Raw genomic sequence first — 21,416 nt, forward strand, 5'->3', positions numbered from 1 at the left:
AATCTTCAGTGCACTGGTAGGAAGTTTATAAATACCTCCCAAGATTAAGGTAGTGCTAATTTCGCAATCAGACGTCGCTCCATTAAGTAAGGAACCGAACATTAGTGCACCCTTATCCTGGATTCTATTCCAGAAAAGGTAGCAAATTATTCCCAAGTCAAAGCTTATCTCCACCAAACTCGTTAGAAGACACTGCTTGAGATTTCTTTTCTGGTTGCTGCCCACGTCTTGTGTAGAGTTGTGGTAGTAGCCCACTATGTAGATGATGCAGAGTATTGCTGACCCAGCATAGCCCAGAAGGAGCAGTGTTGTTTCTATCACGGACATAATGTTGATGTGCCATCCGAAGTCATCACAGCGCCCACCCCAAACTGCTTCAAACTGCCAAATTGTTAAGGGTACATAAATCATAACCAGCTGAACGAAAACAGCAAAACCTAAGATTTTTTCCATCCTTTTTTTGTGTTCCCTGAAAACGAATGGCTTGTATAGTATGAAGCATTGAAATGAGTAAACTGTTTCTTGATAAAACTTCAGGAAAGTGATCGTTGTCTGGTGCAAACGACCTGAAAAGCTGTAAAAAGCAAGAAAAAGATCATAAAAACTAGACACAACACCTCTTACTATTAGATTTGCAGCGATTTCCTCGCTCAGAATAAACATTCCCATTATCATGTTCATGACAGGAAAAATACATCTCACCAATCTTACCATAATTTTCGACTCCTCCTTCAATTTAAATATAAAATCAATCAAAGCTAAGATAACGAAAACTGATCCAGCTATAAGAATTGCTACTGTTTTTTGTTCAAACGATTCGCTACTCATCAGGGTACCTCTCGTGTTAGACCAGTTTCCGGCTATGCTTCGGTTATTCATTACCTCTTGAAAGCCGGGCAGATCATTTAATGTCTCCTCTAAAGATTTGTGTATGAAATTGATAGCAACATCGACGTTAAGGGTCTCATTTTTTATCTCTAAATGAGCTACGCCATTTTCCTTCAACTCTTTAGTCAAGTCCCAGGTTTTAATCACTTTTCCATCCAACTCCAAATCAACCATAAACATGTCCGCAATATTTGTGAGAGTTTGCTGCCCCGTTTCTTCTAATTTTTCTAGCACAGTTTGAAACCAATCGATGTCACCAGTCTTCATGACGATCGGACGATTATTTCTGCCTCGACCTATAATGAATGAATATATTTTGTTCATTTTGTAAGTGTATGTCGTTTAAGTAATAAACAATTGAGTAAATTTAATATTTCTTATGTCGCATAGAACACATTGATTGTTAGAAAGCCCAAGAGAGCGTTGCTGCTTTATCGATTTATGACGAAAATGGAGAGAATACTGACAAATTACTAAATAAATCCAAAATAATATTGCTAGAACTACTAATTACCTTCGATTAATTAAGTTGAGGTTATAAAAATGAAGTTATTTATAATAACATGAAAGGAAACAAACTATTTTCCAGTTCAAAGAATATAACAAAATCAGGAAAGTCTTACATAAGTAGTGAGTACTCCAGACTTGTGTCTCCGCCGAAGCTCTGATCGACAATTCGGCGGAGAGAGAGAGAGAGCTTGTCCTTCTCATCGAGTTTAATATTCATGTGACGGTGGGCGCAGATTTATATTTATTTATTTTCATTTGTCTCATAGCAGTATTAGTAAGCTGACAACTGTATTGGTCAGTCTTTACCTCTGAGAAACTAATTACAATATTACATGTCACCCAACAAACTACTCGCTGTCACGTGATCCCACGGGCACGTGATCCCACGTGCCCGTGCCCCGACTAACAGAATAGTAACTCAGTTTGTAATAGTCCGCCAAAAATACTTTACATCAAACGTTGAGGGTCATTTTGTCTTACAATCGTCATCCAATACATAATTCATCACTCCTATAATCTGTTGTCCATATTAAACTGGAATTAAACTGGAATTAAACTTGAAATTACCAATGAGAACACTAACGAACTCGTTTTGGCTATACATCAATCATAAATAAATAAGTTCAGATATAAAATAAAAGCCGAATAAAAGTATGAAAATAAAATCCTAAAATTTAACCGCGTTACAATATCACGAAGTGGAAATAAAATCAAATATAATAATTTAAATGCTAGTAAAAATACTGAATGTGTGCATAAAAGCAAGTCCAAGGAGATAGGTTAAACTCAAATACTACTTGATAGGACGATGAAGGAGATGAGTAGGGGAGTCGGGACGTGAAGCGAGTATTAGGACTTAAACTTAGGATTTCGAAGGTTTGAAGAGTCTGTTAGGTGGTGATTACTAGGACTTCTTAGGAGGTGATTACTAGGACTTCTTTTCAGGAGGATGTCGAAGGTGAAAGGATTCTGTGAGGTACTTTCCAAATTCAGTTGCATGGAATGAGTTCATGATGGCCCCATATTCTTTGAGCATCATGAGGCTTTTAAGGTTGTCTGAGAGGTTGGACCTGAGGGAGTTGTAGCTGGGGCATTCATTTATGACGTGGTCCTCGGTTTCAAGGATAGGTGTTTCAAAGAATGGTAGTTCTTCGAAGAACCGCATGACGTCGGTGTCTGACGAGCAGCAAAAGCGACATGTTTTCAGTGCTGTGTTGTAGCGATCTCCAGTGTAGCGACCTTTCTCAATTCTCAGATCGTGACTGCTAGATCGAAGTTTCGCTCTTTTGACCCTGCATGGGAGCTGTAAGTACAGTTCTTCACCAAACTCAGCTTTGACCGCAGCGTAGAATGACATTTTAGGCTGGTTGTGAAGATCCTTCTTCCAGTGGTTAACAAATGTTTCGTGTATGTGTTCACGAGCCGCAAGGGTGTGGGGTAGGTGTGGCTTAGCGACAGTGCTCGTCTTGATGATAGTAGACCTAAGACCATGCATCATACCAGGTAAGGTTCAGCTGTTTCTGTTCCTGAAATGTATGGTGCAAGAGGGTATTCACGTTACCTACTACCGCTTGTGATGTTCTACAGAAGTAGGCAATACATTGAGGGAGGACGGTTACTGTCCAGGGGGTTCTACCTGTATCTCCGTAGCAGAAGTTGTTATTTGCCTTTTTGTGGACACCCAATATCCATTTAAGAATTTTCAAGTGAGTAGTTTCAATAGCATCTTTTGCTGCTGCTTTGGGAAGACTCGCTTCTTGATTTTTCGAGAGGATGGCTTTAACGATGTTGGTTGATGGCAGCCAAATAGGGCATCCATATGTGGCCACTGGCTTGACTAGGCTATCAATGAGTTTTAGCATCGTGCTAGTGGTAAGGGCTCTCGTGTCAATAGTTCGTCTCAGAGAGAAGAATGAGCGAAGAGCTTTCTTCCTAAGTTCATTGATTGCTTGCTTGAAGGAACCGTTCAGGGAGAATTGGATTCCTAGATAGCAGTATTTACTGACAGGTGCGATGTCCAAGTTGCCTAGTTTGAAGCCGTAAGCACATTTCAGTATTCGTGAGCTTGTGTTAAAGACCATCACGCTGGTTTTGTTGATATTCACAGACAGCTCCCACTTTTCAGCATAGTCATGCAAGCAATTGAGCAGTTTCTGTAAGCTGCCCGCATCCAGCGCTAAGAGTACCAGGTCATCTGCCCATAGGAGGTGACTTACTTTTACACCGTTTAATAAAGGTACATCCAATTCCTCGATTTGTTCAAGTCTGATAGAGAGCTCGTGGATATAGAGTTTGAAGAGCTCGGGGGACATTGGATGTCCTTGTTCTGTGCCGATGGTGACGTCGATGGCTGCGGATAGCTTTTGAATCAGCTTGACTCGGGTTGAAGAGTTATTGTACATGTGGCTGATGCAATCGAAGAATTTGCCTGTTATGCCCATGTTGCCCAGCTTGAACAGGAGTGCTTCCCTGCATACGCTATCGAAAGCCTTGCGATAGTCGACAAAGCAGGCGAAAAGTCGCTTCTTCTCTTTCTTGGTGTATTTCTCAATAATGGTATTCAAGGTGAGTAAGTGGTCGTTACATTGGGCTCCCCTCCTGAATCCAAGTTGATACGGTCGGTCCGGACAGGCGCTATTTCTCTAAATTCGATTAACCGTTTAAGGAGAAGGTTCGAGAAGAGTTTGCCGAGACAGCTCCCAATAGTAATAGCACGATAGTTATCAGGGTTTTGCCGGTCACCCTTTTTATGGAGGGGAGTTGTGATCGAGTTGTTCCAGGGGTAAGTCCCATGCTGAAGGCAGGCATTAAAGAGTTTTACCACGACGAGTTGAAGTGTCTCATTGGAGTTTTTCAACATCTCGTTGGATATCAGGTCATCGGACACACTCTTATTGTTTTGGAGTTTTTTGGTCGCATCTTTGATCTCCTGTAAGGTAAAGTCGCGATTCAGTTCATCGACCAGTTCCTTGATAGGCTGCGAATCATTGGACGTAGGAGTAGAAGTGCCATCATCCTTGGAGTGATTGTTCGCGCCACACTTTCGATTGTAGAGATCATTGAAGAATTTGTGAAAAAGGAGAAGATCGTAAATGTCGAAGGGTTCCTCATCTTTGTGCTGGTCAGATAGCCGTTTGAGCGCTGCCCAGTTAACCTCACCACATTCGTTTATCTTCTGGTTCATCTCGTACAGAAATTTCTCCTTTTTCATCCTCTTCATTTTTCGGTACTCCTTTTTTCTGAGAAAGTGCTGGTCACGTAGGAAGTTGCTGTGTGGGTTACTGTTAGCATTTCTGTCAGCTCTGTTGGCTTCCCTTTTAGCCTGTTTGCAGCTTTGGTCAAACCATTTTTTCTTGCTGGTGCGTTTGCCGCTTTTGGTGAATGACTGATCACTCTGTGCTAGCCGGAACTTAGTCGCTGTATCGGCAGAGAGGTTCTCTGATCTGTTCCATTTAAAAGATTTAGGAGCATCTTGGATATCTGGTGATTCAAGACTGGTAGAAATCCTTCTTAAAGGATTTGTGGATATTGACATTGATAGCGCCCTGTGATCAGAGTATTGAGAGATGCTCTCAATTTTCAGGTGGCGGACTCTGTCGTGAAGACTCGTCGAGACGCAAATGTAATCAACTGTGCTGACGCCATGGCGCTGAATACAAGTGGGTTCACCGAATATATCACCGAGAGTTCTACCATTGAGGATGACTAGGCCTGCCGTTTGGAGGAGTTCAATGAAGGGTCGCCCATTCGTGTTTAGCTTAGGGTCTGAGTTATTGCGTTTAGCCAACTGTTTAACGAAATGGGGGTCGATCGCGATGTCTTTCATTTGACTATGGTCAGACAACATGTCGTCCAGGGTGCCAGTTCTAGCATTGAAATCCCCGAGAAGGATGACATCCTCGTTCAGCGGTACACCCGCCAAGAATTCTTGAAGATGCTCTAGAGTTGTCATACTGTCTTCAGTTTCTAGACCTCTTCTTCGCTTCTTGAAGGATCCATTAGTGGGTGAGTCATAGACGTTTATAAGATAGGTGTTTCTGTCTAGGTCGAAGTAGTTAGCTTTCAGTTTAACTACAACGATATCTTCCGTGGAGTTCATACGAACATTGGTTACACCGGCTTTTAAGCTTTTGTGAACTCCTATACATACCCCTCCTGAATTTGATCCCTTCCTGTTAGAATTAAAGCAACAGTAGTTACTTATGTTGATCTCCCCTTTAGTTTCTTGAAGAGCAAAAATATCGTGGTTGTCGAACAGCTCACGAATTTCGGGAATGTCAACCTTGGCTCCTTCAACTTTGTCCCGAGAGTGGTTGATATTCCAGCACAGGAACTTAAGGGAGTGGCGGGACCTCGTTGGTGTGGGTTTAGTCATTGCTAAACCTGTTGGTGCTGCGTCTTGTAGTTGTTTCATCATTGTCGTGGTAGCTTATTCGGGGGAGGCGCAGGGTCTTCCTCAGGCCCTCCCGGAGGCGAAGCCAGAGCATGTTTTGACCTCTCTGTCTTAGTTCGAATCCTGTGTTGAACGAATAAAAGTTTTGATCGCCAATTTTGTCGTTGGTAAAGGTGATCAAGATCCTATCTTTGACATCCGGCCTGTGTTCGCGGAGCCAGCTAACATGGTTTCTAGTCTCCTCGTTGACGACACGTATTCTTTCATTAATGCTAAAATCATTGGAGGATGGTATCAGCGCTGAGAAGCATATTTGGGCCTTTGTGGTGTTCAGAAGATGTTCGTAGAGTTCCTTCACATTACCCACAAGGCTTGATTTCTTCTTGAGGAAATCATTGCTCCCTGTGTGGATATAAATGCACTCCGGTCTGAGTCGCTTTATAGTATTGTTAAGCTGCCTTGTTTTTTTCAGCATGTCTGAATAACTTTTTGCTTTAAAGCAGTGAACATTGAACTGACTGTTAAAGCGCCTTGGATCAAATTTGTCAAAGCTCTCGTCATGGACCAGAAGAACTGTGTGTCGCCTGTAGCTTCCCGTAGCTTTGGCGGCAGAGTTTGCTTCACTAAGACCCCGATCGGGGGTGTTGGTTTGCTCTACTTGGTGTCCAGAATCATTTGTTCGGCTTCTACTGATGAGGCTCCCTTGATTTAGCCTCATTTATTTAGTAGGTTGATCATCTTTGGAGCCCCTTTCATTGTGGTTTTTCATGTTCTGCTTGTTTGCCACTGTGAATCTTTTGTTGTTGTTTTGTTCGACCACCTTTGCCCAGGAAGTCGCTGATTGATTGGGCTCGTTTTCTCCTAGACGTGCTGTGGCATTACTTGAACTGTTACTGAGTGCACTGGGTTTATCGTGATTGGATGTTGATTTAGTGTTCACTGTGAGAGGACTGTTGGGAGCCACAGTTATGTTTGTCGCTGCAGGTTGGTCAGCAGTATTTAGAGCTTGTATAGTGTCCTCTAAGTTGATCTCCAGGGCTTCTATTCTCGTCCTGTTGGAAGCGCTTGTGGTCTCAATTGCATCGACGATGGGGCGAAGCTCGTGTTTGAGTTCTTGGGTTGAGGCATGAGATTGGTTGAGTGCAGACTTGGCAATTCCCTTCGTGACCTTCGTCAAGTTTTCTTTTATTTAAAACTAAAATCTACATGTCCATCTCAATATGTAAATCTGCCCTCACCCTCCTATTAATTTATTATAATTATATGGTAATTAAATCATTTGTATCAACAACTATTGCATTAATGATCAGCTTCACTACGTCCAACATCCGTGGGCTCGGTGTTCAGCAAGATGACAGTCATTAGTCAACATAGTAAACGTGAGTTACTAGGATTAGACTGTGAAAAGTACAATGTCGACATTTGCGCTCTGCAGGAAACTAAAGTCACCGAATCAGACAGCCTTGTTTTGCGCAACGGTTTTAAAGTGTATGTACGACCGCCCACGGCCCACGTGCAAATTATATGAGAAATATGAAGTTGCATAGTAACCTGCATGGTAACGATGATTGTTACACGCACGTGCACGTGCAATGATTGTTTTAAGTTTTAACGTCTTTTTGATCGGTTTTGTTGATATTACGCTGTGTTTAGTACAATTAGCAACATTTTAATTGGCTGTATCTTCGGTTGTGTAGGATATTTTTTGACGCGATTTAAACTTACTAACAAAAAATACTATCAATATTAGCTTCCTTCCTGTAACCACGGGTTTTCTAGTACTTTTATGATTTTAAAAAATATAGTTATAAAATTTTAATAAGTTTAAGATTTTAAAAGGTATAACAATGAAAATGCTTCGTCAATTTAGTTATTTTTTCTATTAATTTTGCTACTGGTTTAGAGTCAAAGTACTAAAAAGGGTAGAGTAGGTAGACACCAGTCGAACTTGCTTAAGACTATTAAATTTGATTTAGGTAGCAGGAACATTCCATTTGTAAATACAGACGATTTGTACAATTTAAGACTTTTAGCCTCTGATAGAGCGGGATGGAAGAAGTTGTTATAGCTTGTGTATCAGGTTTTCTTTTTTTCTGGCTACTTATCAGATCTTTAAGATGTTCATTTATGTTCTATTTTTGATTTGAATAAAGTTATATAATACTGGTTTAGTATTGTCTCCTTTGAAAGTGACGAGAACCTTATCTTAACACACATGAATATTAAATACCAATTAATTAGCAATACGATATAACGAGCTATATTAATTAATAGTTAGCTTACACTTGGATCAGTGACGTGATCAGATTTATAAACAACCAGTCCCACAGTATCTTGAAATAGTAATAATAGATCTGCAACTAGAACTCACAATATCACAGTACAATGTACATTATTTCATGAATTACTTCATGCTGTTGTCTCATTTTTTAACTGAGATTTAAAATAGCTAATTTCCTTGCTTTTAAATACCATGTTAATTTTTGACGATGATATTATTGTTGTTGTTATCGTCGTCACAAGGCTTATGTGGGACGTGGGTGGGACTATAGTCATTATTATAATTCAAAAAATTATTTCTGTCTGTACGACAGCCCACGTGCAAATAAGATGAGAAATAGGAAATTGCATAGTAACCATGGCATGGTTACGAGGGTTGTTACACGCACGTGCACGTGCAAAGATTGTTAGAACGGCATTTTGATCGGTTTTGTAGTTATTACAGTATTAAGTTGTGTTCAGTGCGAGCTACATTTAAATTGGCCGCATCTTTGGTTGTGTAGGATATTTTTGATGCGATAGAAACTGACTACCAAAGAATAGTATTATAGGCATAGCTTCCTCCCTGTGAGTGTGACCACTGACCACGGGTTTTCTAGTCTATATTATGATTCAAGAAGAATTATTTTTGTACGACCGCCCACGTGCAAATCAGTTGAGAAATAGGAAGTTGCATAGTTACCATAGTAATGGTGTTGAAACACGCACATGCACGTGCAATGATCGTTTTAACATCATTTTTATCAGGTTTGTGGTAATTACGATAACGTTGTGTTCAGTGCGAGCTACATTTTAATGCTTTAATGAGCTGTGTAGTTGTGATTTTTTTTGATGCTATAAAAACTGACTACCAAAGAATACTATTACCTTCCTCCCTGTGACCACGGGTTTTCTAGTCTCTTCTTAAAATAAACCAAACCAGCAATCTTGACTAAGTGTCTTGAACTTTAGAATCAAAAGTTGCTACTTTTGCATTCTCGATGGTACTAAATCAAATAAACCGGACGTTGCTGTGACAGCAATGTTGTCACGTGACCTCCCAGCTGCGCTTTGATTGGACGTCATATAAATTAAGGTTCTTCTACTAATCTCTTCCTAAAATAAATCAAACATCCATGTAACTGCATAACATTTTAAGTCTAAAGTCATCCAATTGCAATATTATTCGGATAATCTTTTTCCGTGAGCCAGAAACAATTCTTGAACTGATAGCACCCTTCGGTTCTTTAACCAAAATACCTTTCTGTGCGTATACACTACTGCAGTGTTCCCGGTCTGATATAATACACCTAAGAAAATAGTCATAGTACGGGCGGTACCTTCTGCTGGGCTGAAATATGATTTATGGTCTGAGTGAAATATATAGACTTGCTTCTTCACTAAATTATAAGGGGGAAAAGTTTAAAGTTTAAAGGTTTCCACGAGCTGTATACAGGGCAGTGAAAAATTGGATGTATCACAGTGCTGGCAAGCACGACCGTTGCATTTATTGTGGGTATACTATGTTCCCCATTTACTATTATACCCCCTTTACTATTATACCCCCTTTACTATTATACCCCTTTTACTATTATACCCCCTTTGGTACACGTTACAAGCCTCTTTTGTGCACGCGAAGCGTGCACTCCGGCCGGAGGCGGCGGCCGAAGGCCGCCGCCTCCGGCAGGAGTTTTCCAGGCATTAAGACTCATCGGAAGTCGTTCAGCAGATTTATTTTTAGTTCAAAACATTCTAATTTGATGTCAAAGATGACAGGAATAAAAAATAGTTATGTTCACATTTTTAAGAAATTTGCATAAAATACTCGCCAGCACTGTTATACGAAATTCGGTAAAAAACCCAAAATCGCCATATTCAGGTGCCCTAAAAACCATGTTAAAATTGAGTTAGAGATCTGAAATTTTTCGGGGCGTCTAGACGTTGACCAAATTGACTGCAAAAAAAGTTTCAGGTTTCAGAAGCATCGGGAAATGGGTTTTCTAGAACCCCTGTTTTACGACAGATTGTCGGGACATATACATACAGATATACAGATATATATATTCAGGGATAGACGCTTTGCCAGTCAATTGTAGCCTGTATTTAAGTGTCCATAGATTCAAAAGTATAAAAGATACAGCCATTTCCGACCACAGGTCTTGCAAATAATTGTTTACACTTTAGTTTACATTGTATAAAAAATTTATTTGACGTCATAAACACCCCTTGATGACGTCATCAAGTTAACCGTTTTTAAAACTTGATTTTTGACAAAGTAATAACTTTTAAAATTAATTTTAACTCATTAAGGAGTAATTTTATTCAAAATCTGAGGAAATTTTCATCTTAGATAATTGTTCAAGCATTCTGAAAATCTACCGGAAAGTTTTTCTAGCTTGCTCCTTCATAAAGATATTTGTCATTGAAGTTTGTGCTTTTTTGAAGAATTATTTTATAAAAACGTCAATTTTGCGATTTAGTATTCTTTGGTGTTGGGCCATGCCTTGGGTTGTGGAGCTCAGTTCTGCTTCCTATAGGTATAAATTGTGCATTAGGCTAGTTTTAAAGTTGAAAATCGAAAAGTTGCACACGTGGGGACACGCCCAAATTGATAGAAAATTGCTAAAATCACTGAAAATTGCTGTTTTCGTCATTTTCTGTCAACTTTAGAGTGCCGTTGTGATTACAGTTCTTCTTGAAATTCTTTGAAACTTTGCATGCTTATCAAGCTATATATAAAACAATTACATGCAAAAATTTACGGCGATTCAATATTGGATGCGCATGCAACGTCCGCTCAAAGTTTGCACGTGCGAAAGGTGAGAATTTTGCTCATTCGTGATTTCCAACAAATTCTGCTTTGCCACGACAGTTTAATGTCATTATATATGAATTTAATGTCAACTTGAATGAGTATTAAGTGGTATATTCAGTCAGTGATGGACCGATATGCTTACCTAAACACAAGGAAATGTTTTTAAAAGGAAAAATTTCGAAATCGTTGAAATTTCCTCCTTATTATAATGAAGATATCAGTTTATATTTCGACTTTATAAAGTACCCTGACATTATAATCAAAAAGAGATGATATTTTACCAAAACCCATAATCATGGGTAGAGTGGACCGCTGCCAGTGTCTCTCTTTCCCAAACAAAAGGAAATGATATTAATTTGATTGACCGTTCTCAAATGCAAAATGATACCGAGAATGAAATCGGTCGCTCGCTTTTCCCATTCATTTACAATTGTAATAGATTAAGAAGAACTACCCAAAGGCAGCTGTACTCGGCAATAAAGATTCAATAAACTTCAGCTAATGCAATAAGTGATAACTACCACCCTTACCCCGAAATACTAGGTATCGACCCGAACGCAACCCAAAGAGATTTTTACAGCATCTGATTGACATGTAATCAATCGAAAATTATTACAATTCGTAAGCCGTGAATGAATGGGAAAAGCGAGCGACCGATTTCATTCTCGGTATCATTTTGCATTTGAGAACGGTCAATCAAATTAATATCATTTCCTTTTGTTTGGGAAAGAGAGACACTGGCAGCGGTCCACTCTACCCATGATTATGGGTTTTGGTAAAATTTTAAATTCTAAAACTTTGAGATGCACACAACCCTGTGTTTTAATAGATGTAAAAGATAAATATATCACTTAGAAATAATCCCAGGAAATAGCAGAAGTGTCCTTACAGCAGATCAAATTAAATATGATTGTCTGGAATGTTATGAGATATTATTGTGCATTATTATTACTTTATTAGAAAAAGTCAGTGGATCCGTTGTGCTGCTCTCCGGTAATACTAATTTCATTCCTGCTGTTGAGGGGCGGCCCGAGATCTCTGATCAACATTCCCTCCCGAAGGTAGGTGTCGAGTGTGTCCCGACCTTTGTGGAGTATCTCAGGTGTTCATTTTTTGAGGAAGGTGCTGAATGCTGATATCCACTCGGCCACGTTGAGGATCCGAGGGATGGGCCGAGAGCGTGTGTGCCCCGGCAGCAGTTCGTTCGTTGACCAGTCTCACACTTGCTTCGTGGGCTCTCATTCTCTTCGGAACTATCTTCCTAGAGCAGCCTACGTACGTGAGTTTATCTTGAGCGGGGCACATGTTGCACGCAATTGCTATACATACTACATAGTGTGTGGTTCGGCATGGCATGCCAGCAGTACAGAAGAGTCAGTCGTATTTGTCACATGATTCCTTGGATGGAGGGTTGATCATGGATTTGACGGGTCAGCCCGACGTCACTACCAGTCTTGCGTCAATTCCACTTCTATTGAGCGCCGTTCTCATTTGTCTAGCTGTGGGCTTCACTTATGTACGCCACCTTCAGGATGTATTTGGGGTTGGTCCTGGGTTGAGTGGTGATTCAATTACTTCAATAATTGAGAAAGAGAGACACTGGCAGCGGTCCACTTTACCCATGATTATGGGTTTTGGTCAAACTTAAGAAATGCTTTCAAAAATGCATTCAAATGTGCGTGTTAACCGTTGCAACTATTCAGACGTTATTCAGCTTTGTGCTCCTGTCTAATTCCTCCCGGGTTGGTCAACGCCCCATCAATCTTGACTAAGTGTCTTGAACTTTAGAATCGAAAGTTGCTACTTTTGCATTCTCGATGGGACTAAATCAAATAAACAGGACGTTGCTGTGACAGCAATGTTGTCACGTGACCTCCCAGCTGCGTTTTGATTGGACATCATATAAAGTAAGGTTCTTCTACTAATCTCTTCCTAAAATAAACCAAACCTCCATGTAACTGCATAACATTATAAGTCATCCAATATTATTCGGATAATCTTTTTCCGTGAGCCAGAAACAATTCTTGAACTGATAGCACCCTTCGGTTCTTGAACCAAAATACCTTTCTGTGCGTATACACTACAGTGTTACCGGTATGATATAAATAATACACCTAAGAAAATAGTCATAAGTCATAGGATCGTTCGGAAAAGCGAGCGACCGATTTCATTCTCGATATCATTTTGCACTTGCAGACGGTCAAGCAAATTAATATCATTTCCGTTTGTTTGGGAAAGAGACGTTGTTAATTTCATCTTCTCTTCGTGTTAACCGTCGCTGCTATTCAGAAGTTATTCAGCTCTGTGCTCCTGTCTATTTCCTTCCGAGTTGGTCAACGCCCCAGCAATCTTGACTAAGTGTCTGGAACTTTAGAATCAAAAGTTGATACTTTCGCATTCTCGATGGGACTAAATCAAATAAGTCAGAATTTGTAGGTTCATGAGGTATGCATCTACGAATTTTTTCGATTAGACTCGTGCAAAATGATATTATGATCAATTAAGCAACGAAATACCTTTACAAAATGTGAGAAATTTCCTGAGCTGACGTGGGCTGATCATGGGGGGAGGGGTATAAAGGGGGGTATTGTTTAACGGTGTGCTTAGTTGGTTTATTTCCCGTGTCCTCGCTTCTGCATTAATTTAAGCTGTTGATCGCCCTTATAGTAGGTGGTCAGCCTATCTGACGATCGCATCCACTGACTAGCCTTTTAAGTTTTAACAGGGTCTCCTATATTATATGGGGAAAACTGTCTTAGTGGTATAACATCATATTAGGCGGCTGCAATACTTTGCTTGAATATCCTGGAGTTTCCCTTGGCCTTACTGACTTACTGAGTTACTCTTAGGTAGCTGTCTGAATATGGCATTGGCTTCACGTGGTGCTGTGACATACCATGGGTGTGATCCAGTGGTGCACGCTGCCGCCGAACGCTGCCACCGCCGAGTTTTTGCTCACGCCGCCACGCCGAAGAATAAATCAGCGGCGGCGTGAAAGAATTTTGAAATATCTTCCATCGGTAAAATTGAATTGATTTATCAATCCTGTATCAATATATGTCTGACGTCATCAGCTTTAAACGTGGCACATGCAATGTTACATGTTATTGTGCATTGTAGCATGCTTGGGCATTTTCTTGTTCGAAAACTACAATTGCCAAGGGGCCACGCCGCCGAACGCCGCCGCCGCAAGTTTTGGCCTCGCCGCTGCCGATTATGGCAAAACGCGGCGGCGTGCATCACTGCTGTTATCTTTAAGTTTAACCAAAGGTTCACTTCACACGCCGGAGATATCATAGTCTATTCTCCGTCACAAACACTTAAACACAAGGTCCAATGTCCATCTAATATCCAATATCAGTATTGTACGTCTGACTATTGTACGTCTGACTATTCGCTTTATATTCCTATAAATTGGAATATAAAATTGGCCTGGTAAGGTTATTGGAATGGAATCCTGCAGATTTTTAAAACAAATTTCGGCCTATTTGTTTTGAACACTGAACAATCGGCCACATTTTTAACTAATTTAATTTTAACCCGCCCATTGCACCTGCATGTTGCATATTTTGTTAAAATATAATTGTTTCACGAGTAGCTCCGCAAAAACTTAAGGATCTGCATTTTCGGACCTTATCAGTGGGCCATCCTATATTTCTGAAAATAGAAGAGACGTGAACTTTATTTTATTTAAAAATATCTCAGTTAGTTTGTAGATTTATCCCATTTGTTAGACGGTATTGAAGTTATGAAACAGTGAGTAAACGGTATAGAATGAACTTGCTATCTAAAAAATAGGAGTGTGATGTAATTATATCGAAGTACCTGGTATATAAAGATGTTTCACATTACGTTATATAAACACTGGGCATTTAATAAATAAAATAATGTGTATACTAATAATTAGTAATTACGACATATTTTTATTATCATACCTAATTTTATAGTCGCTATGAGTTTTATGTTTTATTTAATCAAAACTTACCATTCAGGCTGGAAAATGTTATGAAAACTTAAACAGCGAAAACAGTGGACAAGTTTGCCTGCTGACTATTTCTTACAAATTGTGAGTAGTAGAAAATGTATACCTTTTTAATTAAACATTCCTCATGTGCAATAAAACACATGCAGAAAAACGCATGCATTATTTGTCTACTATTTCATATTTCCAAAAGGATATTTCTCAGTATCCTTTTAAAATAGTAATCTTACTATATATAAAGCGAGAAAATATATATGGATGGATCCGTACCATTTTACTGACACCAGAGCATCAACTTTAACGCGACTTTCCGCGAAAACCGTAAAAGAAATAGGAGTTTTAGAACCCAAACCAGCTCACGGTTTTAACATATTGTGAGTAGTAGAAAATTTATAATTTTTATTCGTCTACTATTTCCAAAATATATTTGTCTGTGTCCTTTTGAAATGGTAATTTAAGTGCGGTCCAAACTCTAGAACCCGAGACTCTAGGGAAGCGACCTACAAACCAGGGCTCTAGGGCGTGGAGACTTGAATTGATAAATACATAAATACACATTAGTTACACAAGTATCAAGAGTAATTAGAATTTTGAATTGTAATCATATTTCTTGGTAAAAGCCTGGTAACACAGTCAAATAGCTTTAAGTTTAAACAAACCGTGTTAATTAAAATCATTAATGGGACACATTGCACTGCACCTTGAAAAGCAACACTGTACTGCAAAACACAGCTAGTGTAAAATAGAAGGCGGCAACCAGACTAGTCCTCCCGGGGCGTGCCAATGATAAACTTTGCCTGCTCACAAGTACTACACACTCGTTTAGCGACTAAATTACTAAACTATTATCACCATAAAGTGGGAACGCTTTCAGTTAGGAACTTCAAAATTTCTAGACACATTTGGCTTGATAATTGAAGTGGTTTCCCAAAATTTCAAGTTAGTTGTTCACAAAACAACTTATAGGACAGCAACCGAAGTAAAGCGCTATAAGTTTTAAGGAACGTCAATATCAGTATTCACTCAAAGTGATTAGATCGTCATCCACCAACAGGCTCGTTACCGCCTAATGAGTCTCTTTGTTGCTCGCTAGCGAATAGTCCCGATGAGATTACTGATTAAAGTTATTAAAGGGTTGCTTGTGGGCAGTTACTTTTGGGCCACCCTGTAGTAACTAGTATTGGCCAAAGAAAACTACAACTTTTTACTGCAAAACACGTCTATGCACTGTAAAACATAATCGCAAACTGTATAACACAACACGGAACTGTAAAACACAACACTGAACTGTAAAACACAACACTGAACTGTAAAACACAACACTGAACTGTATAACACAACACGGAACTGTAAATCACAACACGGAACTGTAAATCATAGCACTGCACAGCAGTCAGCACACGACACAGTAACTGACTACTAACATTTCTCTAGGTAACTACCAGTCAAGATGTCTGACCAGAGCATTGAACTGCATACAGCAACTTTACTGGGTAAGGCAAAGGTTGTAAAAGAACTGTTGAAACACAGTAATATTGATGTTAACTGGGAGGATGGGTCAGGTACACCACTATTTATAGCAGCCAATTTGGGTAACACAGAGATTGTAAAAGAGCTGTTAACACACCCTGATATTGCTGTTAACTGGGATGGTGTGTTAGGTACACCACTTTATCAAGCAGCTTATCGGGGTAACACAGACGTTGTAAAAGAGCTGTTAACACACAGTAAAGTTGATGTTAACAAGGGGACTCAGTGGGGTACACCACTGTGTATAGCAGCTGTAAAGGGTAATACAGAGGTTGTAAAAGAGCTGTTAACACGCAGTGATATTGATGTTAATAAGAAGGGCCTGTCAGGTACAGCACTGCATTGGAAAGCTGGGCAGGGAAACACAGAGATTGTAAAAGAGCAGCCGTTATCACATAGTGAGGTTAATGAAGGTGACACTCCCCTCCTGATAGCTGCTAGGATGGGTTATTTGGACATTGTGAAACAATTGTGCCAAGTCGATGGCTTGGATAAGAACCACGTTAATAAATTTGGTTATACTCCCTTCCTCGCTGCTGCTGAGGAAAGTCATGTTGATATACTTAAATACCTTCACAAATTAGGCTGTGTCAATATGGAGCAAGTGGATATCGACCAGGCAATATATGTGTTCTGTAAAAGTTCCGTCTTCAAAACACTTGTTGACATCTTCGTAGATTCAGACGTTAATGAGGAACATTTATCAAGTTTATTGAATGTATTGTACGTAAGTTTGCAGGCTAACATCAAATGTGATGAGGACTGTGGTGAGTCTAACCATCTCCTCCTCCAACTACTCCTCCGACTACTGACCTATAGTAATATGTTACAACTGAGTCTCCAATGCAGTCCAACGAAACCCAAAGAAGCAAAGGAATCTGAAGAAGCGATCGAAAAAGACTCGATTGAAAAGTTTCTTCGAGAAACATTGGGAGGGAATGTTTTCGAAAGATTCTCCGCCCAAATATATAAAATTTCAGATGAAGGATATAGAGGGGACATTGAGGCAAAACTTGTAGCAAAAAGTATTGCTAAAACCTATTTGAAGAAGAAAAAGCAAGGATACTGCGCTCCCATAGAAAATGTTAAAGAGAACATCGAAAAGTGTCTGTTTTCTGCATGCTTTAGCAAGTTTTTTCACAAGTGCAGTATTCGACGTAGCTCTGACTTTTTTACCTGCTTATTAGTAATATTTATTCATATTTCTGATATTGCTTCTGATGTTTATGTAGGCTACAAAACGCTAAACGGCTTTTCTTCAAGATTAGGCATACTAATGCTAGTCCTTGTTTTTGTGACATTGTTCCAAGAGAATATCCGCTCATCAATTTCAACATTTGCTACTGGGATAGAGCAACTCCAGACAAATCTTGGAAAATTCACATTAACAACAAAAGATTTGAAAGGTTCCGAACTAAACTATGGATATGACTTGTGGGTGCCATTTAAATATATAGGACGATTCTTTTGGCCGTTCAAAGTAAAAGGACATACATCAATATTAACATCTGTTAAAGCCGTATCTTTCAACGTACTCTCGATATTTTGGCTTCGGCCAGTCGTTGATCGTCTGCAATTTGTCATGCACTCACCTTCTAAATTACGAGTCATCTATAGGCAGCAGGCCAAAGACAAATCTCTTGCCCAATACTATATGATAATGGAACAGATTCCTGAGCTTCTCATCCAGTTTTATATTTTTCAAATCTACTTCAACATTTTGAGGAAAGATGGGGATTTCAGAAGCTCTGGATGTACGGACTATCATAGTTTCGATTACGATTCAGGGGATTTTCAGTGTGTCGAAAACCTACTGAGATTAAAGATATGCACGTCATGGGTAGAAGTATATTCAATGATAGTGCCGTTTTTGAAGATTCCCAACAACGTGATCGGGTTGGAAGTGATACTTCGGAAACTCCATCCAGCAACACCAAAGATGTCTACTGTTTCCCTCGTGCTATTGTATATAGCTTATGTTCTGATGATTCCTTCTAGACTCTTCCTAATTGCAGCAGTTATGCACTCAGTCCCCAATCACTTCTATGTTGCTGGATATGTTGGATTATTAATTTTAGTTTGGTTTGTTGTTAATAAGATCACGATATTGATAAGTAGAGCCAGCAAGAAAATACCAAGTTCAAAGGATAAAGAAGAAGAACTTACGATACTACGACGTATTGCAAAGGTGACGTCTAGTATTGGTGAAATGTGGTCTCTCCTGCTATTCAGTTTTAGAGATGTTATTGTCATTTCGTTACGTCGACCGAATGCATATCTTATTTCCCCCTCTAAAGTAGGCTACGAAACTTTAAGGACCTGGAAAGAGATGATGGTCATATCAACCTACATGTTTGTCGAGGGAGTTATAGGAGCGGTTTATGTTGAGAATAACTACCCCTGCGGTAGGAATACTGATATCTTCAAATACCAGGGATGGCTCTACCTAATACTACTGATCATTTCAACTACCCTCATAACTTTGCTTTCTTACATTCTCCAGGTCAATAAAACGAACTTTAAAAACTTCCGAATGAAGTCAGCCTTTATCTGCGGATATGGGTTAATTATGTGGTTAATAGCATCTTTGACCTTGTGTATCTCCAAAACAAGATTTAGCCTGATGGAGCTGAAATGGGTGATCATGGTATTAGTGATCCTGATGATTATCTTTCTTGCAGCAGCTATATTATTAAGAAAGTTTAGTGAAGCAAAACTACCGAAAAAAGCTTCCGCCTGCTGTCCGAGCTCTTATTTCAAAAAGCCTTGCTCTAAATCTATCTGTTGCAGATGTAAGACTACTTCAGATGAACTTTCTTTGTCAACCCTGCCACCATCAACTCAGACTCATCGTTGTGAAACTGAAACGGAACGCAGCCCGCTTTTAGCAACCAGACAGGAAGAGAAAATCAGTGATATTGAAGCTCAGAATGTAGAAGCTGACATCACACCAGCAGAAGACGAACACAGGGAGCTCCAAGACTCGCATGTATAGTTTAAAAGCTTTATTATGTTTTTTATTATTATGTTTTATTTATTATTTGTAAGTATTAAATGATGCCTATCGTATCATTCAAATGTTTCAAGAACCCACCTTGAAGAAGACACATATATCTAATCTAAGGATGAGAACCGGTGTTCACAACTTTCATCAGAAGTGCTTTCCTCTATAAGGGAAACAATTTCATACTTTTCACGGATACAAAGATGATATTTTTATCCTCTCACCTTAATCTTATTATCATTAATTCTCTTTTACTTTCTTTTTCCTTCTCAACTTAACACTATCCAACCCGACTCTTTAAAGACAAAAACCTCCGCAAGCAACTCAAGAATCGCTACATTTGAGTTCTCAAATAACAGGTAATTTTAATTTTCGTTCATTTCCACTTGCTTTTAATGATCCTAAGATTTGTTACAAATTTCACTTTAGGTTACTTACTTTGTGTCGTTCTTCAAAATGATACGAGTTCATGTAGGGTTTTTAAGTATTCTATAATTCCGGTATTTACTAAATAATAAAAGGGACAAGCCCGTAGAAAGTCAGGAAATAACCTTGTTTTATCTAATTTGTTTCTCACTAGGCGAGGATCAGTGAAAAGCAGTGATCAGGAGCAGTTTACTTGTGGTTTAGTTGGTCGCTATGGTAACTCTAGACACTCACGTTTAATTGATCCTGTTGAGGCACCTGCACTAATTTGGTAAATTGAGATTAAAGTGGGTGGATCACGTGTATACTATATATCAACTGTTTTAAATAAGTTTAAAATAAGTTTCCAATACAAGTTATCTAGAAACGTTTTGTTATCCCTTGTAAATTGGAAACATGTCTTTCATAAAGATTTCTATTATTACCATGTTTATAAAAACATTTCCTATTGCATAAATATAGCTTAATTATGTATCTATGCAATTACATCTCAGGAGATGTGACTGAAAGGCGACTGAAAGACACGTGATGCCCATATAAGGACACTTATCTTCCAAATCACCTCCATCATTATCTCCTGTACTCCTTCACTGATACTGCAGGTTGAAATTATGGTTATGTTGAATTAATCACATCTACGTATTGCTTTCAATGATATTATATTCAGTGAAAAATCAATTTGGTACTCGGGATACAATATATCCCTTATATGGGCATCACGTGCCATTAGTATACCATGAGATCGCTATATAGGTAACCACGGTTACCAAGGTTACCGTTGTTGTTCCAATACGAGTACCACTACCATGTTGCACTTTTCAATTAATGTTTGGTAAAGCCTAAGGTGTTTGTAATAGGAGATGGCCCATATAATATATTATACCCTTACTGTTTCAGAGAAGAAAGCGGTGTTTATATCCCTTATGTGGGCATCAAGTGTTTGTGAGTCAAGAACTTCTTTTTGTGTTAGAGCTAACTTCACTTCCTCATTGAACAAAAGGTGAGTTTCAATTTTAGCGGATTATACTTGATACAACCGCACAGAAAAACTAATGCTATAAAATCATCTTTCTAACTATTTAAACTTTAATCAATGTCATCATCATCATTAATCAATTAAATGAAATCAATGAATGTAATAAGTTAAATCCTTTTCAATTTCATTTTTAGCCTTTCTGGTGAAAACTTACATCGTGGCAAAATAATAATTTTCTGTCTGAAAATTTTGAGTTTGTCCAGATTAGTACTGTAGTTTTTGAACAACAAACCTGTTAAACTTTATTTTCCTCAGGTTATGAGGGCTGCCAACTTTGACATCCTTCCAAAGAATACACTGCCACCCTTTCCACTCCTCTTCAAAAAGACAGTTGTTCCTGGTTCCATCATCTTAAGTAAAATATATCTGCATTATATAGCTGATTGTGCGATATATTCCGTCTGGTTACACGATATTAAAAATGTGGGGTAAATCAATAATTATGTCTGAGAATTGAGTTGTCAGAACAATGAACATTTAGCTATAGGTTTTTATTGTGAGTCTAGTTGTCAGTTAACAAATCTTACTAAGTTTTTAAATCCAGCTGCACTGCTGTAGTCAATAGTTACCGTC

General features: G+C 39.0%; 2 protein-coding genes and 1 long non-coding RNA gene across 3 annotated transcripts in view; 2 read left to right on the top strand and 1 right to left on the bottom strand.

Annotated features, from left to right (window-relative positions):
* Positions 1-21,416, top strand: part of LOC134824674 (Bardet-Biedl syndrome 7 protein homolog) — a 638,888-nt gene that overhangs the window by 163,807 nt on the left and 453,665 nt on the right. The gene's annotated exons all lie outside the window — the stretch shown is intronic.
* On the bottom strand, positions 3,959-5,773 carry LOC134824801 (uncharacterized). The gene has a single exon (XM_063836777.1). It carries the CDS (start codon positions 5,771-5,773, stop codon positions 3,959-3,961), a length of 1,815 nt encoding a protein of 604 aa, XP_063692847.1.
* LOC134825351 (uncharacterized) lies at positions 18,572-20,782 on the top strand. The gene is made up of 4 exons (XR_010161538.1): positions 18,572-19,740; positions 19,962-20,078; positions 20,302-20,409; positions 20,705-20,782. It is a non-coding gene; the product is annotated as an uncharacterized LOC134825351 (long non-coding RNA).

This window comes from Bolinopsis microptera, chromosome 13, assembly GCF_026151205.1.
Source record: "Bolinopsis microptera isolate Bmic1 chromosome 13, MBARI_Bmic_1.0, whole genome shotgun sequence".
In the NCBI taxonomy this organism is placed as follows: domain Eukaryota; kingdom Metazoa; phylum Ctenophora; class Tentaculata; order Lobata; family Bolinopsidae; genus Bolinopsis; species Bolinopsis microptera.